Here is a 22,902-nt window from a genome sequence, read left to right on the forward strand (position 1 = left end):
CTTTTGCCAAATTCTCGCTGGCGTTCAGTGAATTCTCTCCCCTTCCGGTGCTATATCCTACTGTGAACATTTACGTCGGCGACAGCTCAGGATGAAATTTCCAATCTTCATGTATGAAGTTATCCCTGAGGGATCTTAGGCTTGAGGTAGGTCGAGTATGCTTCCGCGAGCATTGCTGACATTTCCAGTCACCATGTAATAATAAGGCGGCCTCACGTGCTTACTGGTGTCAATTTAAGCAGAAACTTTCACAAAAGGGACGATCGTATGATGATTTTGCAACAAGGCTTCCGTGGATCAATCGCGGGAGGCTCATGCAGGCTATGTCGAGCAACCAATGGCGTCGCGTATTCTGACCTTCTACACTTCCAAATCTGGACCGGGCATCTTTCAGCTTCTTTCCCCTCTTTTCCCAGCTGAGAAGCCGTCTTTTGAACAGGAGGACATTGTGCAAAACACATCTCGCAGACGACAACGTTACCCTCCGCGCTCGTCTCGAAAGCGTTTAGTTGAGAAAACTTCTGTTTTGTTCAGTCATGTGGCTTGTCAATACGAAGACCCTCGTCCTCGAGAGCTTCGCGGAGCCCTCCGAAATCGACTATGCCATACTCTCGCACACTTGGGAGAGCGGCGAGATCTCTTTTCAGGAGATGTCCTCCACCGCTGTGGCGTCAACGACGAAAAGCAAGGCAGGCTTTGACAAGATCGCAAAGACCTGTGAGATTGCACAGGAGAAGGGCCTGGGATACGCGTGGATCGACACCTGTTGCATCGACAAGTCCAGCAGCGCCGAGCTCAGCGAAGCCATTAACTCCATGTTTCGATGGTACCAGGAGGCGAAGGTCTGCTTGGTATTTCTCTCGGATCTCCGCCCGGAAGTTGGCAGTACTGGGCCTGGGATCCATAAGATATCCGATCTGTCTAGGTGCAAGAGCTCATCGCGCCGGCCGATGTGGAGTTTTACGATGCTGGGTGGAAGTTGAGGTTCTCCAAAGACGTATGGTCGGGGCGTCTATCGACGATAACCAACATCGATATCGATATCTTGACATTCGAGAAGGAACTATCGGCTGTTCCCGTTGCCGTCAAAATGTCATGGGCAGCGCATCGCCGAACGACCCGTGTCGAGGATCGGGCCTACTCCCTCCTCGGGCTCTTCGACATCCACATCCCCATGATCTACGGCGAGGGCAGAAAAGCCTTTCAGCGACTCCAGGAAGAGATTGCCAAGGAGACAGATGACTTGTCGCTGTTCGCCTGGGTAGCAGTTGATGAGAATCAGCGGTATAGAGGCATCTTCGCCCAAGAACTAGCGGAGTTCACATTCTGCGGCAATTACATGCGATGCAATCGACTCACATCAGACCGGAATGAATTCTCCATCACCAACAAAGGCGTCCGATTTACCTACGTCTTAGGCGTGAACACGGACGCAAGCGCCACTTGGCTGCTCCCTTTTTTGATGCAAGGGAATTGCCAAAAGTGCCACTATCAGCATAGCATTTAAATCGGCCTAGTTTTCACCGCGGAGGGCTGGGTCCGCGCGACGCCTGGGCGCTGCCGGTATGAGAGCGATGGGCCGTCATTTCACAGTTTTATCGACGTGTGCGTCAGGAAGACGGTCACGGCCTCAGAGAGCCGCAGACTCGAGCAGCGGCCGGGCCACTTCTTCAAGCTGGAATGGGCTCCAGGAGACTGCCTCAGCAGATGTGGCAAGCTTCTCGCGGCCGAGCCCAGCTTCCTCTGGAACCCCGTCTATCGGGGATTCGTGGGGGAGGCACAGGCTGAAGATTTTATGGGCATCATCAAGTTGTCCTTGAGCGCCCTGCCTTCGAATGTCATCATCTGTCTAGTTCTGTTCAAGGTCAAAGATCGACCGCCTGAGGTTCAGCTCTTCCTGGTCCCAGACTGGCCATGGGAGCTGAAGGAGGGCATAGTCTATCCTGAGGGTACCTCTTCGTCGGAAACAGAAATGCGGTTGTACAAGCGTTCCCTGCTACCTTATTCCCCTAGTAACTTGTCGTCTGCCCGGGCTATCTGCTGTCATGGCCAATTCTCTTTTGATGTAACAGTCACAGCAGAGGTGGATGAGAAGATGCGCCTTATACTATCTTGCAAATATCTCAAGGAGCCTCAAAGGGTACAGGAGCAAAAAGGGCTTCCATTCCTTCCCATGGCAGACCTGATACGATATATGTCAGACAAATGACGCTACCAAATATCGTTCCAGCCCTCGTCAACTTAAAGGACAAGCAACGACGTTTCATGCCCCCGTACTCCCATCACGACGTCATACCGAACGTCCGGATACTACACCGCGAGACCCGGCATTTGGAAAAGGATCCGTACTCGGTACCAGAAAATCACACTGCCCGTCGGTACATGCATCAAGCAGCACAGGACCACCTCCAAAGCCTCCAAAGCCCAGCAACTATGTCATCTTTTCCTTTCGGAACCAGACTGAATTCACTCGGACGAGGAGCCTAGATGACGGGAAGAGACTTCAACGATCCCCAGAAAAGAAACCCACGCAATGTCCACAACTTTGCAGATCTCCACAGTCTCCACGGCCAGCCCTGTTGTCATTACCAAAGAGCCCGCAACTCCCGATACTTGGAGAAGGTCAGACTTCAGCCCGATATCCAGCCCCCCAAAAAGGCCGACTACGCTCATTCGTCACTGTTGAAACAACGACAAGCCATCCCCAAGACCAATCAATAAGATCTAAGCAAGGGTGGGGGAAGACACTTTCAACTCAGACACTGAAAATGGCGCCAGGCCAAGAACTGGAAGAGGATGAATGGGCATCATCATCGTCAAGGACATCCCCTTCAGGCTTCGACGCATCGCCCATTTGTTTCTCATCCACCCAGTCCCCTCAAAACACACCGCACGCTGTCCGAAGACACCATGAACGCTAGAAGTCAAGAACCAACCAACACAACTGAGACGACTTGAGATCTAACATACTAGAGCTTAAGAAAGTTATTCTCTTTTTCGCTTCCCATGTATCAACCTCGGGCGGCTAGTCTCAGTGATGTGACTGGTTTTAGTTACCAAGGATCAGCGTTCGTTGACCGCTTACTCGACCAAAAAGGTACTGTTCACCACCACACAAACGGACCGACCACACACACCAAGAAAGGACAGGACAGAGGAAAAAATCCCGAAAAATGATCGTCAGGGGCCTAAACTTGACACACACCAATCCCCAATTTTCTTTCCCCAGCGCACCCACACTAAAACCACAGGAAAAGGCTGAACGCTGAATAGCCAGTGTTGCAAGCACAAGCCAACGTCCAATCCCAATCTTTGTCTTTATTCCCTCCCCTCCCCCCAGTTTTCAATGCCCACGTGCTGGAGGCCTTTCGGTCAAGTATCCTGCCCCCCATCGGGCAGCCCGCAAACAAGGTATGGTCTTGTTGCCCAAGCTTAAAAAATGTTGGCAGAAGGCTGGGGATGGGGCAGGCTCGAAAGTTGGCAGTCGGTCACACTACCTTACTCCAGTCTGCAAGGGAGGCGATGAAGTAGTAAGTAGGTAGGGAGAAAGGCTGCAGTCCCGTTGTAGAATGTCAGGTGACCTCGTCGGGCATTACTCTCTTCAAGCCGGGTCACACACAAACGGCGCGTGCTCGGAGCTCGGAGGCGGCGCTCGGAAGGACGCCCAGTGTACTAGACGCGGCAGTCGGATCTTGTCCTCCTGCAAGTTCACGGCCGTTCGTTCAAGTCAATGCGATTAGAAGGGACAAAATGATGAAATATGAGGTCATTGGATATTTTGCTCGATTACCACGCCACATTTCCATAACCCAAGTTAACTTTGAACACGCTGTATCAACCCAAAAAAAAAGAATTCCCGCACCAGCCTCCTATCTCTTGCTTCCATCGGGTTGAGCCCAAGTTGGCCAAATCTCTCTCCTCTTCTCACACGGACACTCCAAGGGAGGGCCAAAGTTGGTTTATCCAAGATGATATTGAAGATCTCTGCCGTGTAATAATCCCTCCCAAGGCGTAGGCCCCTTCGCGTTCATAATATGAAGGTGCCATGGTTACTATACACAAGATGGGAAGGGGGGTTACGCCACCATACTCCGTTATGACTCTTTCCATAGAATGTCGTTCAACAAGGTTTTTATTTCCAACTGCCGCCGTGTTTTTGTGATGAACATGATCTCGGCCTGTCAACCCCTTCCCATCGGTAGAATCGAAAGTACCCAGTGTAGGTGGTAAGTGGTTGGCGGACCGGGTGACGTGTTTTTAAAAAAAAGGTATTGGTGCTGTGGTAGTGGCGGGTCGTAATTTGAGGGTAGGTAAGGGGGTAGGAGGGGAAATGTCTCGAGACGAAAGCCCCCCGTTTGGTTGGTAGGTTGGTTGTGATATCCAAAAGTTGTCTAAATTGTAGATAGTTGCAAAAGGAGTGGACGGCGTAGGGAGGGAGGTCGTGGCCGAAAGGGCGGATTTTTTGTGTATGGTTGTGTCCAAAAACAAGAGAGATTTGATAGATGTATCCAACGCAAAAACCCATATCGTAATTTCCCAAGATATGTTTACCCTACACCATGATACAAATGAAAAATCCGACGACACTGGTCGTTTTTTTCGGAAGACGCCCCCGAGTAAGCCAGCGTCGGGAGATTGAACACCACAAAACGCCTTTGATGCCAGAATTGTGTAGAAAGAAGTAATTCAAAGAAGCCCCAGGACAGGCTTTCAGGTCGTTTGTCGTCATGATGTGAGGTGCTCATGCGTTGGTAACCTTGATGAGGGGAATTAGCTTTTTCAGGGTTCATCTCATTTTAAAACATCTCATCTCTCATAAACTTACTCGGAGAATCTTCCGCGAGTAATCTTGGTTGTCGGCAATGCTGCCATCGCTCATGCGTCGGTGCGCCAGGGTGGGATCCATGCGGGAGTCGGACATGGAGACGCCGCTGCTGCTGGGCGGCTTGGAGCCGCCGATGAAGGCGTTGACGGCGGCGTTGCGGCGGTGCTCCTCCTCGATCTCGGCGTTGCGCTTCCTGCGGACGAAGAAGAAGGCGGCGCCGACGATGGCGGCGATGGCCACGACGCCGACGACGACGCCCGCGGCGATGCCGGCGACGTTGGTGCTCTTCTTGGGCGTCTCGGTTGCCGCGGCCGATGTTGTCGCGACGGGGGTCTCGATGACGGTTGAGACGACGCCGTTGGCGGCGGTTGTTGTCGTGGCCTTGGTGGTGGCTGCGGCCGTTGTGGTGGTTGCAACGTCCTCATCGGGAACGACGAGCTTGAGACCCGTGTTGAAGACGGAGTAGTACATCATGTCTTCGACACCACCGCCTTTCACAAAGGTTAGCCATTACTTCAAAAGTTGAACCATGAGACGTAGGGTAACATACAAGCCTCTTCCGGGTAGAATGGGCAAGGGAAGTTGCACTTCTTGTCGTCGACAACGTCAACCTTTGGCGGGTACGAGTCACCGCAGTAGCAGTCCTCGCCGTTGATAGCGGCGACATTCTTCTTCTGCTTAGTTTGGCATTCCAACGTGCATGATCCGGTACTGATATTCTCTACGGGGTACTTCTGCCATGTCGTTGATGACGCGTTGTAGCATCCGTGGTTGGTGATGGCGCCTGGCCTCGCGGCCTCACTGGGCTTCTGATATCCTGACGTAGTGGTGGCAGTCTGGGCTGAGCTAAAGCCAAAGGCCACGGCGGCCAGAACAGCTACTGAGTACTTCATAATGGTTGTCGAGGGGGGTATAACGAAAGCGTTGAAACGAAAAGTAGGTTGAATGAAGGTGCGGTCTCGAATCGATTCCAGGACTCGAAGACGATGACAGGTCTTGCGGGTTCGAGGGTTGTCGACGTGTCTCAGGGGTTATTGCCTCGGTGCGGTTCAGTCGGCCACCGAATGCTTTCCCAGATATCGAAATCCAAGCAGCGTCCTCTCGATTTTCCACCCAGTTCGATTAATAAGTTGTATCCGTCGAGAGAATCGTAATTCGATCGATCGGAGGAGGGTTAGATGATGATGATGTTGAGGGTTGAGCGAGTGTATCGGTCGAAGCAGGACCGTGTTCGGGTCGTGCGGCAAACAAGGCGAGTCCTAAAGAATGTGTGGGCACAAACAGGCCTCCTAATGGTTTCTTCGCGAGTTGGTTTGGGCTTTTACGAAGCCTCTTGTTCTTTCTCCTTCACGTTGTTCTCTTTTGCTGGCAAAAAAAAAGAGGATATCACCGAGTAAATGACATTGAAAGGAGAGGGTAAATGAACAAGGGAAAAAGAGGAGGAGACCTTGGCGAGATTGGGAAGATGAGTAACAAGGCAAGGCAAGGCAATGGAAGAGGGAGAGACTTGGGGGGGAGGGGAGGAAATGGAACGAGTGACAGCGGGTGGAATTGGAGGGAACGGCTTGTTTTGTTGAAAAGAGGGAAACGAGCACGGAGTGGGTTGAGATGAGGAGGAAAAGCGAAATTAGGAGTCCACTTTGCGGCATCCCGGGGGGTTCGGGAGGGTGTAGACCCAGAATACCACAAGTACCAACTCCTCTTTTCTCTCTCTGGTGTCTGCCTCCGTCCTCTCAGGCTCTGTCTCTCGTGCCCACAGAGCCTTGAGGAGGGTGGTAGTGTAGGCATGTGCAGTGTGTAGTGTACATACGAGTACTGAATAGTGAAAACTAGGGCAGGTCTAGGCAAAGGTAGGGATGGCTTCCCGTTCTGCCATCTGGTGTGTGCACAACTTTTCCAGCTCGAAAGGGCACACACGCGTAACTTTCGACAGTGGGACACCCTCCTCGACTCTAGGACATGCCCTGCAGCAGTGTTCGGTAACAGCCAAGGGGTCCCCTGGCCACACGTCCGTGGCTTTCACAGCGGCACAGAGGCAGCGAGAGAGCAGAGACGGGGGTGAAGTTGTGAACAGACTGGGATGGAAGAAAGGGAAAACGGGGGGAAGAGAATCCACGGCTCCAGGCAGTTTTGGGAATAGTCGAGCGAGAACTTAACGCGGCCGTTATCCAATGGCTTCATGCCGCGCCTGGCTTTGGCTCCATCCGAACAGATTCAATTGGGTACAGGTCTTTCGTGCTGCTGTCCAACGTTGGCGTCGATTGGATACATCCGCAGTAGTGCGACAGGGGTGAGCCATGTTTGGGTCTTCCCGGGCAAGAATTCAGGAACAAGAATTACCGTCAGGGGCGCAGTTGACTGTGCAGATCATGGGCTGTATCGGGGGTTGGCGGTACTGAGTACGGTTTGAAGAGACTGAAGTCTGTTAGATGAAGTGGTGGGAGGCCTCAGCTTGTCATAACATGAACTCAACTTGACGGACTGTTCATGGTACACGCTATCGCGAGCCGTCGAGTGATCAGATCCACTTTCCAATTTAATCCTCCACATATGCGACACACCACCACGAGCTCTTGGTGTGCGATGCCGCCTGCGAGAATATCGCGCGGGCCTTCATAAATCTGATGTTGTGCACGGGGTGTATGGAAAAGGGGGAGGCGGTGAATAACTTGACACACTCGCTACATCATTGATGATACCACGGCGAGTTATGAACAGCGGCATTGAGTTGTGAAGACATATCTGTGTTGTGGAAAGTCTGAGCGCTGTTCGTTGTTCGAGGATGCGATCTTCTCATGGGCATCGCATCCCGATCGGCCGCTTCCAACCGTGGAATCTTCTCTGCTCGTGTACGATCTGCCGAATGTGCCGTTCGCTTCGCTTTGAAGTCAGAATAGGAGGTGGTTCGTGGTTGCGAAAGCGAAGACGCGAAGGAACTCCTCTGCTGACGGTTATCTGCCGTACAACCACACAACACGGCAGCTCCCTCCCATACTAGATGAAGAACAGCTTCTTTCTCTCTTCCGGCGTGTGTTCTTTCATCGCCTGCTGCCGCCAGGGCCGTGTGTTTGACGCTGATTGTCAGGGTGTCACGCGCATGGGCGTGCATACGGTCATCCCAGACAGAACCACCCAAGAATGCTTTTGGATGAGACTGGGATTAAAAAGAGTGTGTGTGTGTGCCATACAGAGCACCATACCATACAGAACAGTAATACCACAGTGAGCGTACAGAAACTCAGGTACCCGTCCGTACATGATTTGTGCGGCGGGACGCCTGAGCACCGGCGTCCGTTGCATTTTTTTTTGCCGCTGGTGCCACGGATTACCTGACAGGATGAACCTTCGCTCGGTCGTGCCTATTTCCCCCTCCCTCAGAGTCCCTCTTTCTTTTCTTCTTCGTCTCGTCTTCTTTGTTGCAGGCGCAGCTTGCGGGCCAGCTGGACGTATGTACCCGTCCGCGTGAGAGGGGAGGATTCGGCCCTGCTTTTTTGATTTCTGTTAATTCCTTCCCGTTTGACTGTTCGGACGGACGTTTTGGCTTGGATCTCTGAGATGCAGTAGTGGCCAGCACATGCCCAGCAGTTGACTGCTGACAATGACGATGACGGGTCTGCCGACGACTTCATAGCGTAACAGAGCGATATTGGTACTGTAATAGCTGGCCGCTGCTATGTCCCTGATGATCATCAACGGGCAGCAAATCTTCATGCCGTCGTCGCCCCAAACGACGGCACAGGGGGGGAAACGAAACTCGTCGGAGGAGAGGGGGCAGCAGTCCAAAAGTCGCAGGCTGAAACTTGAAACGAGAAACCAACGGTGGCTGACCGTCCCAGACGAGGCCTACCGCCTATTAGTTACAACTTATAGTATTAGCTAATATTCCGGTTGGTTGTACCGTTTGGGTTGGGTTGCTGCCGTCAGCTATCGTATCCGTACGAAGGATCCTATCACCCTATCTTGTCCGACACCAAGGCTTGAACACCTGGGGACGGGAGCCACTGAAATGGAGAACCCGGGCGGGTAATGCAATGGGTACGGCAGATTGGATGTTGCCAGAATTAGGAGTATTATCTGGGGGAAGAGGAAACGTGCAGCTTCGTGCGTGAGAAATCGGCCGGTCTGGCCGGCTATCTGGTGATGGTCGAATGAGAGATTACTACGTAGTCGAGATGCCGCGAACCGTTGGATTTCAGTCTCGCCAGTGCCCCGTACAAAGTAGTGTGCATACCTAAGTACGGATACTTACACAATTAGTCCGTACACAACGGTCATTCACTATTCGACGGGCCAACGTTGTGCATCGATGCATTATTCCAGCGCCTTTAGCGAACGGCTCATGCAATTGCCAGCGAGGCCTCGAGGCCTGCTGCTTCGCTCGCGGTGCACAGCAGAAGGACAGCGGCGAGATTGGTTTGGATAACGCCACCCCTTTCTCCCTCTTCTACCCCAGAAGTGTGGGTGGGATACGAGGACGGGCGGCCGAGCCAAGAGGCTTGGGAGAAGGCTTACAGAGAGGCTTGCAGCATGCCGGTTCGTCTTCTGGACTGTCTTGTGTCTGTCAACTTTCACAAGCAGGACTTCACAGTGACAGTGTGCAGGTGGCTTGCATCAGACGCAAGATTGAGGATGAAGGTCCCGGTCATGTCTTTCCGCCAAAGCCAGCACATAACCTCGTGAAAGGAGCTTTCCTGTCCGCCTCTTGCTCCGTGCAGTACGAAAAGGAACAGTTTGATGATGGCTATTTGGACATCAGAAGACCAGTCACCACTCTCCACGAGGGCAGCGTGGATGGAATGGGGAAAACGTAGACAGCAAATGAGGACTCATCATCCAACGCACCAGGGAAACGTGTTCGACCCTCTGCCTCCCATGTTCCCAGGGGACCATCACCTCGAGGAGCCAGAAGCACCGCCTGAGCACCACTGCATCAACTGGAGAATTCTATCTCTTCAGTGGCTTTGGGCGGCTGTTGGACAGCGGTTGTGATCAATTGAACGCGCATATCCTGGGCCGCTGCGGAACAGAGGGGGTGGGTTTCTCGAGGAAGAAACGCTTAATCGAGAAGCTTGTCCTTAGTCGTCCGCAGACTCGGGCATCCGATGCAGGTACCTGCTTGGGGTGACCCGGGATGCGTTACTTTTTCCTTGCTTGATATTGATGTTGCTTCTTAGCACAGCCTCAACAATCAATTAAGAAGGAAAACCCACGTCATGTTACTGTGGGCTGCTCGCTGGCTTCCTGCAGGCGAGATGTCTGATCATTCATTGATATCGATGGAACAATTTTTATGTACGTGTATTTCGAAATAAGCATGGAAGTCCCTCCAATACTCAGTACACACAAATGCTGCGTGACATGGACGGCCTAACTAGGTTAAGCTGGGATCTATTTCTATATGCAAAAATCCAAACCAACGCACGCTATTGAAGCCCAGGCAGGTGCCGAGATGCTAGCGAAGAAAGAGGAGATGATGTTGAATGCCTGACCATGTGCTCTGTTTTTCGAACCCGCGACTTTGGATAGAATCAGCATTCTCGGTTTTCGCGATGTGCAGCCGGGATTGATATGGCGTCTCTTGATGCGGTATTTCATCGAGACTGCATTCTTCCAGAACATGAGGCGTTCTACACGTCGGTCTCGCGTCCAATCGCTACTTCGCTCTGATGGACGATGTTGCTGTTCTGTGAACTATTTCTGGCAGAGCGGTTCAGGGAGGGAAAAGGGTGGCCCTTTCCGGCCTGCAACTCCTCTTTTCAGGTAAAGAGGCCGAGGGGTTCTAATCCTCGGAGCATGTGTCAGCAGATGGTCCTCTTCTCAAATTCTCCCTCACCAAGGCTCAGCGAGTTGCGTCTTCAGTGTCCGACTGTCGTAAGTTGATTGGGGGCCGTTTCCAAGTGACAAAAAGCTCCCTTTAACCATAGCACATGTAAGCAGACCCCCTGAAGAAGCAACGATTCTCCCTGTGCTGTGAATTCGCCCTACATGCCCGTCTCTTCAAACTTCACAGACCGCAATCTCCTCCAGCTCAAACCTTCAGACGCAGAGAAGCAACCCCTCGGCAGGATAATCCGATGCGACGGGCAGCAGGCGCTGGATTTCGTAGAGTTCACACTCGCAAGTTGCAAAACCATCACATCTCATCCACCCGAGCGGCATCCTTCAGGAAACCAATACCGCCGCCAACATCCGGCACTGCCGCAAAGAACCTTCGCAGCGTTCCAACGGGTCCCATCTCTCTTGATTAATACGAAGAAAAACCACTCTCATCATTGATGACCTGTCTCTCATGCCGAGAACCCCCTTTTGGTGATGAGAGCCCGACGTGCCAATTCTCAAGCCAAATCCAGGGTCCCAGATCCCAGAGATAATACATCTCTAAACTCCGTTGATCGGCTCCCCGAGCTTCCTATCTCGAGTCGGTTCCCGGCTCCCGGTTTACGTTACTCCTTGCTTTGCGGGTTCCCGAACCAGGACTTGCTAAAAGCACCGCCGCCCGAGGGCTCCATGAGTCCATTCTTGACTGTGACGCCAACGGACTAGCCATCAACCACTCGATCTCTCTCGCTGCGCGGCTGCGCTGTTTATTGCAAGATGCCGACAACTCTCCCCCCGTCTCCCAAGACGCGTTGGTGCAGGGGCAATCCCCCTCTCCCCTCCAGCAGCGTTCAGTTCTATCCACAGTTTTTTGTGCCGTTCCTCGCTGTGGATGCTCTGGAGAAGGGGTCGAGTCATTGTCCGCGGACACCTTCCCAGTTCCCTCTGCAAGCCCAGCTGCCCAGAGTTCCAAGGAGAGCGAGACATATTAGCCCGAGAATCACCAAGGCAAAGCGCCAGCCAGTGACTGATGACACCGGTCGTCCCATCTTCACAGTAGTCCAAACCGCCATCCAGCTCGGCCAGTTTCGATTGTGGAAACTTGTCAAATCCGCCCCCAATCCTTCCAGTGCGTGCGGCCGGATGGGGATCCCGATCACGGCCATCTCGGGTGGGAGCCCATCGAGATAATCAGAAAAGCCGAAGCGCAGGAGCAAGGCCCAGTTCTTCACTTTTCTTCTGCGGCGTCGCCTGTTCAACGAGATGCCTTGTAGCCGCCACGTACAGCGTTAGACGGGCCACGGCAGCGATGGCTTCGACCCTTCAACATCGCTCCATCCTCCGTCGCGAAATGAAAGATGGGCTTTGGCTTGGCTTAGGCTTCATCTAGGTAGGTATTGAATGTCCGTTGGCCTTGCCGCAGATCCCGCCAGTTCCCTCGCCCTAATTATCACTAGCCAAGTGCCTCATCCAACGCCCCCAGAAACGCCCGAGGCCCGCCCTTCTCGACATGCAAACAGATTGAACGGCGTCCTTTTTTTCATCTGAAAATCAGAACATCCTACCGTCGTGCCGTCGTATTACATCAGCAATCTCAATTTGAGCAACGTTGGGGTCTGGGGCATGGGATGACTTTTAACACACCAACTTCTCAGACATTTCCCCTCTCACTTTGTGAACATCCCGCGTCCATGATGTGAGACTGGGTCTCACATGTTTAATTGCAGAGCTCCGACACGGTTCTTCCACCATGTTTACATATTCCAAACCCAACAGCCCAGCGTTCGAGGGAAAGAATCTTGGAATTCAGGCACGTCTTCCAGGAAATGAGCGCCACCTTGCTTAGGCAAGACATGGCTCCTAATCCTCAGCTTGGTGAAATTCCATATCATCACGAGCAAAAGTCCCATAAACAGGATTCATTCATGGCGCTTCCTTTACGAAAATAGAGCATCGAAGCATGTCGGGCTTGAACCTTTCTTCACTTTGGGAATCATGGCGGCCGTATACCAAGGAGACAGAACTTTGCCGCCGTGCATACATCTTATTCCGGCTGCCTTGCATTCCCATATCCCCGGTAAAGGGCTGATTTAGGAGAGATCCAGGAACCAAAATGCCACAGCCCTAACACCGAACGTTCGATCTAGCATAGGAAAGTCGAACCACGGCAAGGCACATGGAAACCGTTCAGGATCATGGTGCCCCATCCCCGAGGCACTACACTAATATGAACCAAGTCTCCACGAAGTTACAAACTTCCCCCTGCAGCCCGCAGCGAAAAGGCCGGAAGACCGGCTTACGCCTGCCGTGGACGACAGTACGTACGGGAGTACAGTGTCGTTTCCGTATCTTTACGTGAGCTGAAATGTCGCCGACTACGACAAGATCGAGAACTTCGCTGCTGAATTGTGGAGCAAAATGCCAGTTCTAGATCCGGTCGCCGATGGCCCGCCCGTCCGCGTCCGCACCCCCCTTTCCATGTGCCGAACGTCAACATTGGAACAAAGAACACTTGAACATCCTGACGAAACTCCTGCATTGGTTTCTTCGATAGTCTCTCTTCGGCCGTTACAGAAGTCATCTTCGCATCCGCTCTTGCGCGTGCAGATGTCTTTTTTTCCCGCATCATCGAGATGCAGCCGCTGTACGTGTCAAGACGAGACGGGGCTTAATGTTGATGTTTACAAACCATTCCCCCACAGTAAACCGGGAACGCGTTCTCTCACGCTCGCTCAGCATTTGAAAGTTCAATGGGCCAAAAAAAAAGTTCTAGACCTTCTCCCGCAAATATCTCAGGCACGCATGCTTCTTGCGTCATCCATAGAGAGCCGAGAGAGGATCCCCAAGGCCTCGAACCATCCCTGATCATCTCTGATCTTCCTTTTTTTGAGTTATTTTGCCACGAGCTGAAGATGCCTTATCCGTTCCCAGTGGAGAGGTCGGCTACAGCCGTCAGATGTGCCCTGTGTGACTTTTAAGTAAGTTTTGCGATGGGCGGGTGATTTGTGCTGCACATGCTCGCTATGCCCAATGCCCCAAATCAAGGTACGCTCCTTGCCATGCCTCATTGAACGGTCGGGTCCCCTTTCTCTTCCTAGCCTTACGTCGCTCTACCTCCAAAGCAAAATTCTCCACAAGCATCGAAAGATACACGTAACACAGCCTCGCCAGGGACGTCCCGAATCGTGATTGCACTTCCGGAAGTGGTACGTGGGTATTATTCAACCCGACCCAAAGACCCAAAGAGGAAGAAGCTCCCAAGGCTTTTCCCGCCGAGTGACGAGTCGAAGACTCGAAGATGGGGATAGGAGGGTCCGTGGCCGCGCGTTTCCCAGACCGGCCTCCTGAAGCGCTGAGCCAGGGTGTGAGGGAAATGGTACCTGGCCCGAAGAGTCTGTTAAGCTCGGCCACCGGTGGATGCCAAGCGTTAGTGTGCTCTTTTTCAGCTGTGAAGAGTTCATCTGATGGGGCTTAAGGAATACTGGCTCTTTTTTTTTGAGTTTTTCCTTCCCTGCGTTGCGTGGCGCGCCGCCTTATATCCTAACAGCCCGCCGAAGTTGGGTGTAAAAAGTACCTCAATTGGAGCAGGGTGCTAATGGAAGACACGCGGTTCCCATATCGACGCTATGAAGCAATGTCAACCGTTTTATTCTGGCCAGATCGAATTATCGTGCTCCTCTATTGAGCTATGGAAGTGAAGCAAGCACGTGACTTGGGATTAATATAGTCCGTATCTGTAGAGCTTCAACAGCAGCCGACATCGATAGCGCCGCATGTAGCTGGGTGCCTACCTTACACAAGTGATCCTTGGACATCTCCATGTGAAAAGTTTCATGATTCGAGGTTTAAAGGTCGTACTTGAATCTTTGTCTCTATAGCATGCTTCAAGTCCCTATTTCGAATGCCTTCGAAGCTGGACTTGAAGGACTAGGTCGAGGGTTGACAAGGGGAACTCAAACCATGGATCAGCCAAATGGGATTTATCGATTTAGGCTGATTGCATGCTTTTTCTCCTTGTAATATTCTTCGAACAACATCGACAATGTCATTGGAAGTGCGATTAATGCAACTTTATGCTACAGAAGTTGAGCCAGATAAATTGAAACACAGTCTCCAAGGTCTTGTGTGCAATAATATGAAATGATCCCGGAGCTGAAGGCCATTCCTAGGGTTCTTTCTGTCACCTTGATGGAACTCAGAATAACTTGCTACTGGTATTTGCGCTCCCATGTAGGACTGAAGTTAAACAAATCATCTTCAATTCAGTGTTCTTTGATTTTTTCGACAACAAGATAATACGTTACGTGCACTTGATTGGTACTACAGAGATACAACCCCTGGCTGAGAGGAATGGAAGGATGAAATGCCATACAATGAAGTTCTATTGATTTTATGAAAAACCGTTGTCACGATTTGACGGAGATATTTTGATATATTTTCCAATTCTTAGAAATTCACACAACAGTCCACTTTCGGCACACCCATCTTTTCTATTGCCATGTTCAATTCGCATTTCAATTATACCTCCTGTTTACGGCGAAAAACTATAACTCTACCATTACACAACAATGTAGTTGTTATTTGTCTTCGCTTTGATCGAACATATTGATACAAACCCTACAACTTTGATTTTCATCGAAGTATTGTGTCTGCATTCGATTCTGAATCCCAGTCAGAGTTTTATTAACATATTTTTAGATAGAGTTCAGTCATCAATCTTTACTAGCAAATGCTTCATACGTATACAACGTGTAGAACGTGTCTAATCCTTCTTACCTACGGTATGGGCACGTTTCCATTATCCACCCACTCGTTATTAGTCAGAATCACCTCTCTGACCAAGCCCTCACGTTGAAAGTAGCACCTTGGATCGAAAGACTGCGCTCCAAGTACTACTTCTTGTGTAAAAGAGTCGCGGTGCGTCGTGGCCATAGTGAGACAGGTAATGTCTGTGTCGGCGTCAACACCCTTCAAGGTAGCTGGTTGAGCCGTTTTCCAGGAGGAGGCATCGTTGTAGATGACGTTGATGTTTGCATCGTTGTCAAGGTAAAGGACGTAAGTGAATATTCTCTGCAAAGTATCTGAACTTCTGGCAACTGAGAACGCAGCAAAGGGTGCACCTCCTGGCATATTTGTGACAGCTGGGAAGTCTTTGGTTGATTAGCTTATTTGATGAACATCCGGTACAGGAAAGGGCAGCAACATACCTGTAGGCCATGAGTCCGCATAATCAGTAGCGAGCTCATCGGATCCAAGGTCCGGTATCAGCGCAACCAAGGCTGCATTAACCTGGTAGATTATCCCATAACCTCCTTGGACAGCAATCTTGCTGAAGTTGGTCGATAGTGGAACCAACGCCAGCCGACTATCACTATCCGCAGAGATATTGAGTCTCTTCTTGTCCCACTCAGCTGCCGGTGAGAATTCAGTCCTAAGGCGATTTCGCACCTCGACGATTCCACCACTGCTTTCCTGATATATAACCCAAGGCCAATATGCTGCGACGCTACTGTTGACACGGGAGTTCAACACCATGTTCTTGATGCTGTCTTCTTCATAGTTTGAGCTCAGAGCATCGTTGATACTCACTCCCAGGACACGACCATCATCGTTTGTGTAAAAGACTTCTGTTTGCGGCTTTCGAGACCCGTCTGTTAGCGCTCACTCACGCCTGGCTTCAAACAGTGTTTGAGATTTACCCACCTGGTATGAGGCATCATACTGAATGATAGTTGCCCCTAAACGAGTACTCACATCCGCAGAAGAGTTATACTTATCGGGCGTCTGCCATGATGAGTTGTCGCTTGTCTTCGTAGTGTCGTATGTCGACCGATGTACTTGATAATCGTCGTCTTGATAGAACAGAAACAGTTCAACTCCCCCAGACTGACTCCATCCGGTGACGGTAAGAGGCGATCCCTGACGTATTGATTGTGATTTTGTTGTCGTGTTGGAGGTATCCGCGGGAGTCGGTGTGCTGGTAGGGCTAGCCACGCTCGTGGGCAACGAATCGTTGACCTGCGCTGCTTTCGTCGCCCTGCTTCCCAATATCCCACCGACGACAGCTGCTGCAACCACAAGAACGAGTATGATTCCTCCAATGATGAGCCACAGCCGTTTTCTTCGCTTTGGTCGCACAGATTCAAGCTCTCCGACTTCGTCTTGCCCCGAAATTACGTGTATTTTGTCGGTATCGTTGTGATCAGAAACTGCCTCCTTGCCGCTATCGTAAAATGAATGGTTGGAGACTTGGAGTCCGGACCACGTGGGGTCTTCTGTGTGCGAGAACTTCTCTTGTTCGTGTGATACAACTTCTAGGCCTGGTTGCTCCGTGGCGTGGGAATGCGTTTGGTTCCCATGGTCCTGGGTTATCAAGTTAGGTTAGTTGACCATCTAAATGGTTTGTGTAACCCCGGGACTGTATCATTGTTCCACGGCCTATGCTGAGACTTACATGAGCTGCAGACATCGCGAGACACTTCGGGATTGATTTGGCTCAGCCTTGACATTTGGGGATCAACAAAGGACAAACACAGAGAGAAAAGAAACGGTAAACTACAATGGCGCAGTGAACTAGTGAGACGAACTCTTTAACGAGCACCAGCAAAGATCGTCAGAACCACCGGGGTCTGACGGAAACGTCTCAAAATCATGGCACAGCAACTCCAACTTGCACCAACACCGATATGTTACCCTGCGTGATTCGTTCGCCTGCATGCCAGAATATCAGGCTGGGCCAAATATGCGCAGTGACCCCCACATATCTCTGCCAGATTCGGCACCTCTGTCCAGGGGTCCTATGCAGTTCAGGATGCAAGGCGCCAACAGCCAAGCCAAATTTGCAGACTGAACCAACGCAAGCGCCCTGAAATCTGACTTGCTGCCTGGAGGAACATGTGATGAGTCCATGGGTGCGAAACAGGGTGCGTGAAATTTGAATTAATCTCCCAGCCCGCCAGATTTTGAAAGTATCTTCAGAAAAGTCGCGATACTTGTGTCGACAACTTCATGGTGTTGAGCTCAACTTTCGCACGTTAAAAACTGGAATAGTCTAGATCTATAAACTCGTTTCACCCAAGATCTCAGTCTCCGCCGATGGCAACGAAATCTCCTTAGCTCGTCGGCATCCGTGAGCGCTTGCGCCGACCGCTCCCACACTCCGTTCGCTCCGCATCAGGGGTAAGGGTCCTATTATTGGTGATATCCACACATGGCCGGGGTAGTCTGACCACTCAGGAGCGCAACTCGCAATCATGTCATCCACTTCCACGTCAGTCCGGATTTCCCTGCCGCGCCGCTCCAACGTTATCTTGAGCCCAAATCTCCATGGAGCCGGCCAAGCGTTTCCTTCTTCCTTTTTAGATGACATACACCCTAAACTCTCTCTTTACGACGACGAAGCGCTTCCGAAAATGCCGTCTCTCGGGGTGCACTGGACACCTCTGAAGATTGGCCTTCTCACGGCCGTCTTCCTGATATCGGCCTGGTGGATACTGCCGTTCCAACTGGTGTGTTTTTCCCCCGTCCCTCCCCGCGAGCGGTTACGGTGCTCTGTGCCGTAACAGTCGAAGTTTGTTGGGTCCGGCAGCTAACCAGGGGTGGTCCCCCCAAAAAGCCTGCGATCCCTGAATCTATCGCGCATGGCTCTTCGCCTAAACCCGCAACTCCAGACCAACAGAGCGCGTCTTCAAAAGACCGGCCGCTCATCGTGTATGCGTATCATGACTCCGAGAGCGCGCGTGCAAACCTTGATTACTTTATCAACAAGGGTATCCACAATGGCGCAGACTTTGTCTTCATCTTTAATGGAGATGCGAACGCGTCGAGCACCATTCCTGACCTGCCAAACATTAGCATTGTCAAGCGGGACAACACCTGCTTCGACATGGGTGCTATTGGCGAAGTTTTGAGGAAGGATGACTTGTGGAAGAAGTATAAGCGCTTCATCACGATGAACGCTAGCATTCGAGGGCCATTCTTACCGGCGTGGAGCTCGTCTTGCTGGTCGGACTTATATCTGAGCAAGGTGACGGAGACAACCAAGGTGAGTCTTCACAAATTTTCGATATTGACATGACGTGAACTCTAAGACAATTTCTTTCAAACAGCTTGTCGGAATGACACTCAACTGCATCCCTAGACTGCATGTTCAGTCCATGATCTTCGCTACTGATGATGTCGGCATGAGCATCCTCTTGGACCCCACAGTCGCAACAAGCGCGTCCGAAGACGACCGCTTCGGAAGCAAAGACGCTCCCGTCGGTCTCAGCGGGTGTTACGCGGACTGGAACGCCGCAGTCCACGCCGAGGTTGGAACAACGGGCCTGATCATGAACGCCGGCTACAAAGTCGACGCCATGATGACCGCTCTGCATTCCGAACAAGGAGTAGAAGAGTACTGCAAGGCTCACCCGGATTCCGGTGACTTATTGTGGGATAAAAAGTATTTCGGGAGCAACATTCACCCCTATGAGACTGTCTTCATCAAGGCGAATAGGAATGTTGATCCGTCTCTGATGTCGTCGATGACAGATTGGCATATGCGGATGAAGTCTAACAGCTTCGATGTGTGTGGCTCTTGACTGGCGTATGAGAGTGAGACTCTGTATGATATCCAATAGACTGTAGAAACCCTAGATAGAGTGTATATGTCTGATATTTCTAAGCGATTTCAACAGCACATCAGATTTTGAAGCCAACGAAGCCAACGGTGGTCAAAGGTGTTGTTGAAAGCCGAGCTTGTTGCGCCACCAAGGTCCTTTCCGTGTTTGGGATGGCATTCTCGAACGGATATTGCCTTACTTGATTGTAGCCATAGCTCTTTGCTGTCTCTTCTGAGCTCGCTAACCGCTAAGAAAGTAGGGAATATTCATCAGATTTCAAACAAACAAACCCAAAGTTGTGGATGCTCTAAGCAGCGATGCCGAACATCATCTAGGTGATACCTGAGAATGGGTTCACGTGAGTTACCTTTGGACTGATACAACGCATCTAAGAAGCTCTGTATTGAGAGAGCTGACTGCATGATATGTATAGTTGTAAGATCGCACTTGATCACAAATATTCAAGTACCGTTTCGATCCTTACTTCTTGTCATACTATTGTATTATTTCTTCTCAGAAATAACGAATAGCAACGCTGCCAGAAGGACAATGTGAGGTTCAGCCACAATGTGGCGCTAAATGTGGCTCAATCTCCATTACATAACTTTACAAGTTCTCCAAGTCCCAAAGTCCGGGTTTGAAAACTTCGCAACCTGCGCATTTCCCCTCCCTCCTTTAACCCCTCCACCCCTCAGGCCTCAGGTCCAGGAAACACATCACCAACGAACATTTCAGCACGTTCGAGCAACAGCACAGCACAGCACAACAGCAGCAGCTCCCCCGATTCCACACACCCCGCCAAGGTCAGGCATTCGTGCATGCTAGCAGCTGTGGTGTCATCGCAAAAGCTGAAACGGCAAGGCGGTTCATTACCTTATCCGATCGTACCCAAAGTGCAGCGCAAAAGCCACCAGTGCATCCGTACCACCACGCACGCCGTCTTTTCGTTTTGCTTGACTGCATTTTTGCGCCGAATCGGCAGTTTGGCCGGAGGGGTTGTCTTGCTTTTCTTACTCTGACTCAAATTTGGGGGAAAGTAAGTCAGCACTGAGCAGAGTCAGATCAGATTTTCGGTAGGCTTACTTGCAGCCTTTCCTTACAAATTCAACCTGCATTTTCTCTTTTGTTCCAAATCCCCCCTCAGCTCCGTCTTAGATAACGGACATCACGAAGGGAGGGGACAGAAGAGGGAAGTTTGCTTATGCAGGGCCAGACATGATCTTGGGATATGCGCGTATTTTCTTATCAACCGCTGCTTTCCCTGCTGCTATACACGTGTGAAATGTTAACTAACTCTTGACTTTTTTGGTATCATAAAAGTCAGTACCGCGAAATCCAGTTTGTCGCAAACGGCCAATTGAGCTGTCTATTACAGACTACGAAGTACCCACCCTCCTCGTCACACCTTTACGAGGAGCTTTGGGTTGGAAGAAGGCCCCCTGCGGTGCCGATCCGCCCCCGCCGAGTCAGTAAACTACCCCGAAAATGCCGGCCATGCTAGATGACCCGGCGAGCCCCACCATCTACCGGGTGTCCGGGGTTACGCCGTACCCGGATCCGATGAACCCTTCCCTACCGGCCGACATCACCCCACGTCAAGTGACGCTCCGCGACCGCCAGACCGTCGCCACCATCATCCCCTTCGCTTCGCGACACGAAGTGCCCCCGTCCCTGGTTCGCTACCTGAGCGACCAGCTCAACAAGGAAATCGAGGGCGGCGACACCTACCCGATGATGGAGACCATGGCGGCCGAACAATTCGGCGCCTACTGGTTCCAGAACTTTGGCGCCGTCATGATGCTGGGCAACATCGAGCAGCCGCACGCCGAACTCAACGACGACATGGACTGGTCCCGCGAGTGCCTCGGCAGCTTCTACATCAAGCCAAACTACCCGGGCCGCAGCAGCCATGTGTGCAACGCGGGCTTCCTCGTGACCGACGCCTCCCGCAACCGCGGCGTGGGCCGCCTCATGGGCGAGTGCTACATCGACTGGGCGCCCAAGCTGGGCTACACCTACTCCGTCTTCAACCTCGTCTACGAGACCAACGTGGCCTCGTGCAAGATCTGGGACGCCCTCGGCTTCAAGCGCATCGGCCGCGTAAAGGGGTGCGGCAACCTCGCCTCGTACCCGGGCACCCTCATCGACGCCATCATTTACGGGCGGGACCTGCCCGTCCCCGGCAGCAACGGCGCAGAGTCGGAGGACCTCGTGAGTGAAGAGCGTTTCGACAAGATCAAGTTTTATCTAAAGTACGGACGGTATCCGGCGGGTGCTGACCGCGCCGAGAAAAGCAGGCTCCGGAGCGCGGCGACGCACTATAAGCTGGTGGGCGAGGGGGAGGCCGGCGGCGGAGGCGAACGGCTGATGCTCAAGGATAAGGAGGTCGTGCCGGATCCGAGGAGGCAGTACGAGATTGCGCGCGAGGTGCATGCCGCCGGCCACGGCGGGATCAACAAGACGACCGCGACGATTGCGGAGAAGTATCACTGGAGTCGCATCAAGGAGACGGCGAGCGATGTGATTCGGAACTGTACGGAGTGTAAGGAGCTCGGCAAGACGCCTGCGCTGGGAGGTGGAAACGGGGGTGGTGCCAAGGGAAGGTCGGCGGTGGCATTGGCAGCAGCTGCTACTGCTGCTTCTACTACTTCTTCTGCTGCGCCTGTATCGGTTGTGAATCCCCTCACAAATACTTCATTTCATCACACTCATGCAACATCACCGCCGCCGCCGCCGTTATCGCCAGGGCCTACCTCAACAGTTCTCAGCACCGCAGACCATGTCCTTTCGCTTCAACACCAACATCCACATCACCACCACCACCTCCCGCCCCTATCGCCGCCAAGATCATCACCCTACGCAGAAGTTACCTCCTTACCACCCTCCCACACCCTCCGCGACCCTTCGGCCTCCCCCTTACCACGGCACCCGCACCATAACCCTATGCTACAAGATGAGTCCTTCCAGCCGATCGATCCGCAAATCATTGGCGGGCTGCAGCCGCCGGGGCCGACGTCGCATCACGATCTCCATCATCACCACCATCATGAGAACCCGTATAACCCGTACCACCCTCACCACACCGATTTCCAGGCGTTGCTCAACGCGACGGAGGCCGAAGAAGGGGTAGAGGGGTTGGGCGAGATGGGGGTGTCGGCGGAGGAGGCGGCTGCTGTGGATCGGGATCTGGATATGTTGATTGAGCAGGGGGATGATGATGATGTTGGGGTTGGGGTGGTCGTGGATGGAGACGCGGATGCGGTTATGGGGGAGAAGGACGGGAGGGAAAAGGATGTCTATTCTATAGAGTTTATAAATGGGTAATGCCAACGGGTGAGAGGAGAGTGGTCTGATGGTGTGGCGTAGTGTCTATTTGGCGTCTTGGATACCATGGATGAGGTCGGCGGCGGCGTGGGCCTGTATTTTCTTGTCTATTTCCTTTCATTTACTTGATAGACTTTTCACAACTTACTAACATGGCAAGCGGACATGTCAGCAATTCAGACTTTACTTATTTAAATGCTTTTATGAGGAGCATATCCCGGCTTAGTACTTTGAAACTAGGTTGCGCTTATATCGCAGTGTTTGATTACCCTCCAGAGCTGGATTTCATTGCAACGGGTAGCCGAGGCCGAAAGACCCAGGATAGAGAGCACT

General features: G+C 51.9%; 7 protein-coding genes across 7 annotated transcripts; 4 read left to right on the forward strand and 3 right to left on the reverse strand.

The window, feature by feature from the left end:
- Positions 1–536: 536 nt before the first annotated feature.
- Positions 537–2,209, forward strand: CCOS01_07365 (HET domain-containing protein; the record flags this gene model as incomplete). The annotated part of the gene is made up of 4 exons (XM_060455531.1): positions 537–842; positions 926–1,284; positions 1,594–1,949; positions 2,073–2,209. 4 exons carry the CDS (start codon positions 537–539, stop codon positions 2,207–2,209), a joined length of 1,158 nt encoding a protein of 385 aa, XP_060313423.1.
- A 160-nt stretch (positions 2,210–2,369) lies between these two features.
- On the forward strand, positions 2,370–2,921 carry CCOS01_07366 (uncharacterized protein; the record flags this gene model as incomplete). The annotated part of the gene is made up of 1 exon (XM_060455532.1): positions 2,370–2,921. A coding segment is annotated over one exon (552 nt), but the record flags the coding sequence as incomplete, so codon positions are not given.
- Positions 2,922–4,741: 1,820 nt separating this feature from the next.
- On the reverse strand, positions 4,742–5,718 carry CCOS01_07367 (transmembrane alpha-helix domain-containing protein; the record flags this gene model as incomplete). Its single annotated transcript, XM_060455533.1, has 3 exons — positions 4,742–4,756; positions 4,826–5,316; positions 5,376–5,718. The coding sequence occupies 3 exons, from the start codon at positions 5,716–5,718 to the stop codon at positions 4,742–4,744; spliced, it is 849 nt and encodes a 282-aa protein (XP_060313425.1).
- A 396-nt stretch (positions 5,719–6,114) lies between these two features.
- CCOS01_07368 (uncharacterized protein) lies at positions 6,115–6,474 on the reverse strand (the record flags this gene model as incomplete). The annotated part of the gene is made up of 1 exon (XM_060455534.1): positions 6,115–6,474. One exon carries the CDS (start codon positions 6,472–6,474, stop codon positions 6,115–6,117), a length of 360 nt encoding a protein of 119 aa, XP_060313426.1.
- Positions 6,475–15,418: 8,944 nt separating this feature from the next.
- CCOS01_07369 (uncharacterized protein) lies at positions 15,419–17,111 on the reverse strand (the record flags this gene model as incomplete). The annotated part of the gene is made up of 4 exons (XM_060455535.1): positions 15,419–15,792; positions 15,850–16,279; positions 16,346–17,005; positions 17,097–17,111. The coding sequence occupies 4 exons, from the start codon at positions 17,109–17,111 to the stop codon at positions 15,419–15,421; spliced, it is 1,479 nt and encodes a 492-aa protein (XP_060313427.1).
- Positions 17,112–17,895: 784 nt separating this feature from the next.
- CCOS01_07370 (uncharacterized protein) lies at positions 17,896–19,224 on the forward strand (the record flags this gene model as incomplete). Its single annotated transcript, XM_060455536.1, has 3 exons — positions 17,896–18,150; positions 18,258–18,686; positions 18,751–19,224. The coding sequence occupies 3 exons, from the start codon at positions 17,896–17,898 to the stop codon at positions 19,222–19,224; spliced, it is 1,158 nt and encodes a 385-aa protein (XP_060313428.1).
- A 1,506-nt stretch (positions 19,225–20,730) lies between these two features.
- CCOS01_07371 (uncharacterized protein) lies at positions 20,731–22,569 on the forward strand (the record flags this gene model as incomplete). Its single annotated transcript, XM_060455537.1, has 1 exon — positions 20,731–22,569. One exon carries the CDS (start codon positions 20,731–20,733, stop codon positions 22,567–22,569), a length of 1,839 nt encoding a protein of 612 aa, XP_060313429.1.
- Between the last annotated feature and the right edge of the window lie 333 nt (positions 22,570–22,902).

Source organism: Colletotrichum costaricense (genome assembly GCF_030867565.1).
Source record: "Colletotrichum costaricense strain IMI 309622 chromosome Unknown Scaffold_7.1, whole genome shotgun sequence".
NCBI classification, from domain to species: Eukaryota; Fungi; Ascomycota; class Sordariomycetes; order Glomerellales; family Glomerellaceae; genus Colletotrichum; species Colletotrichum costaricense.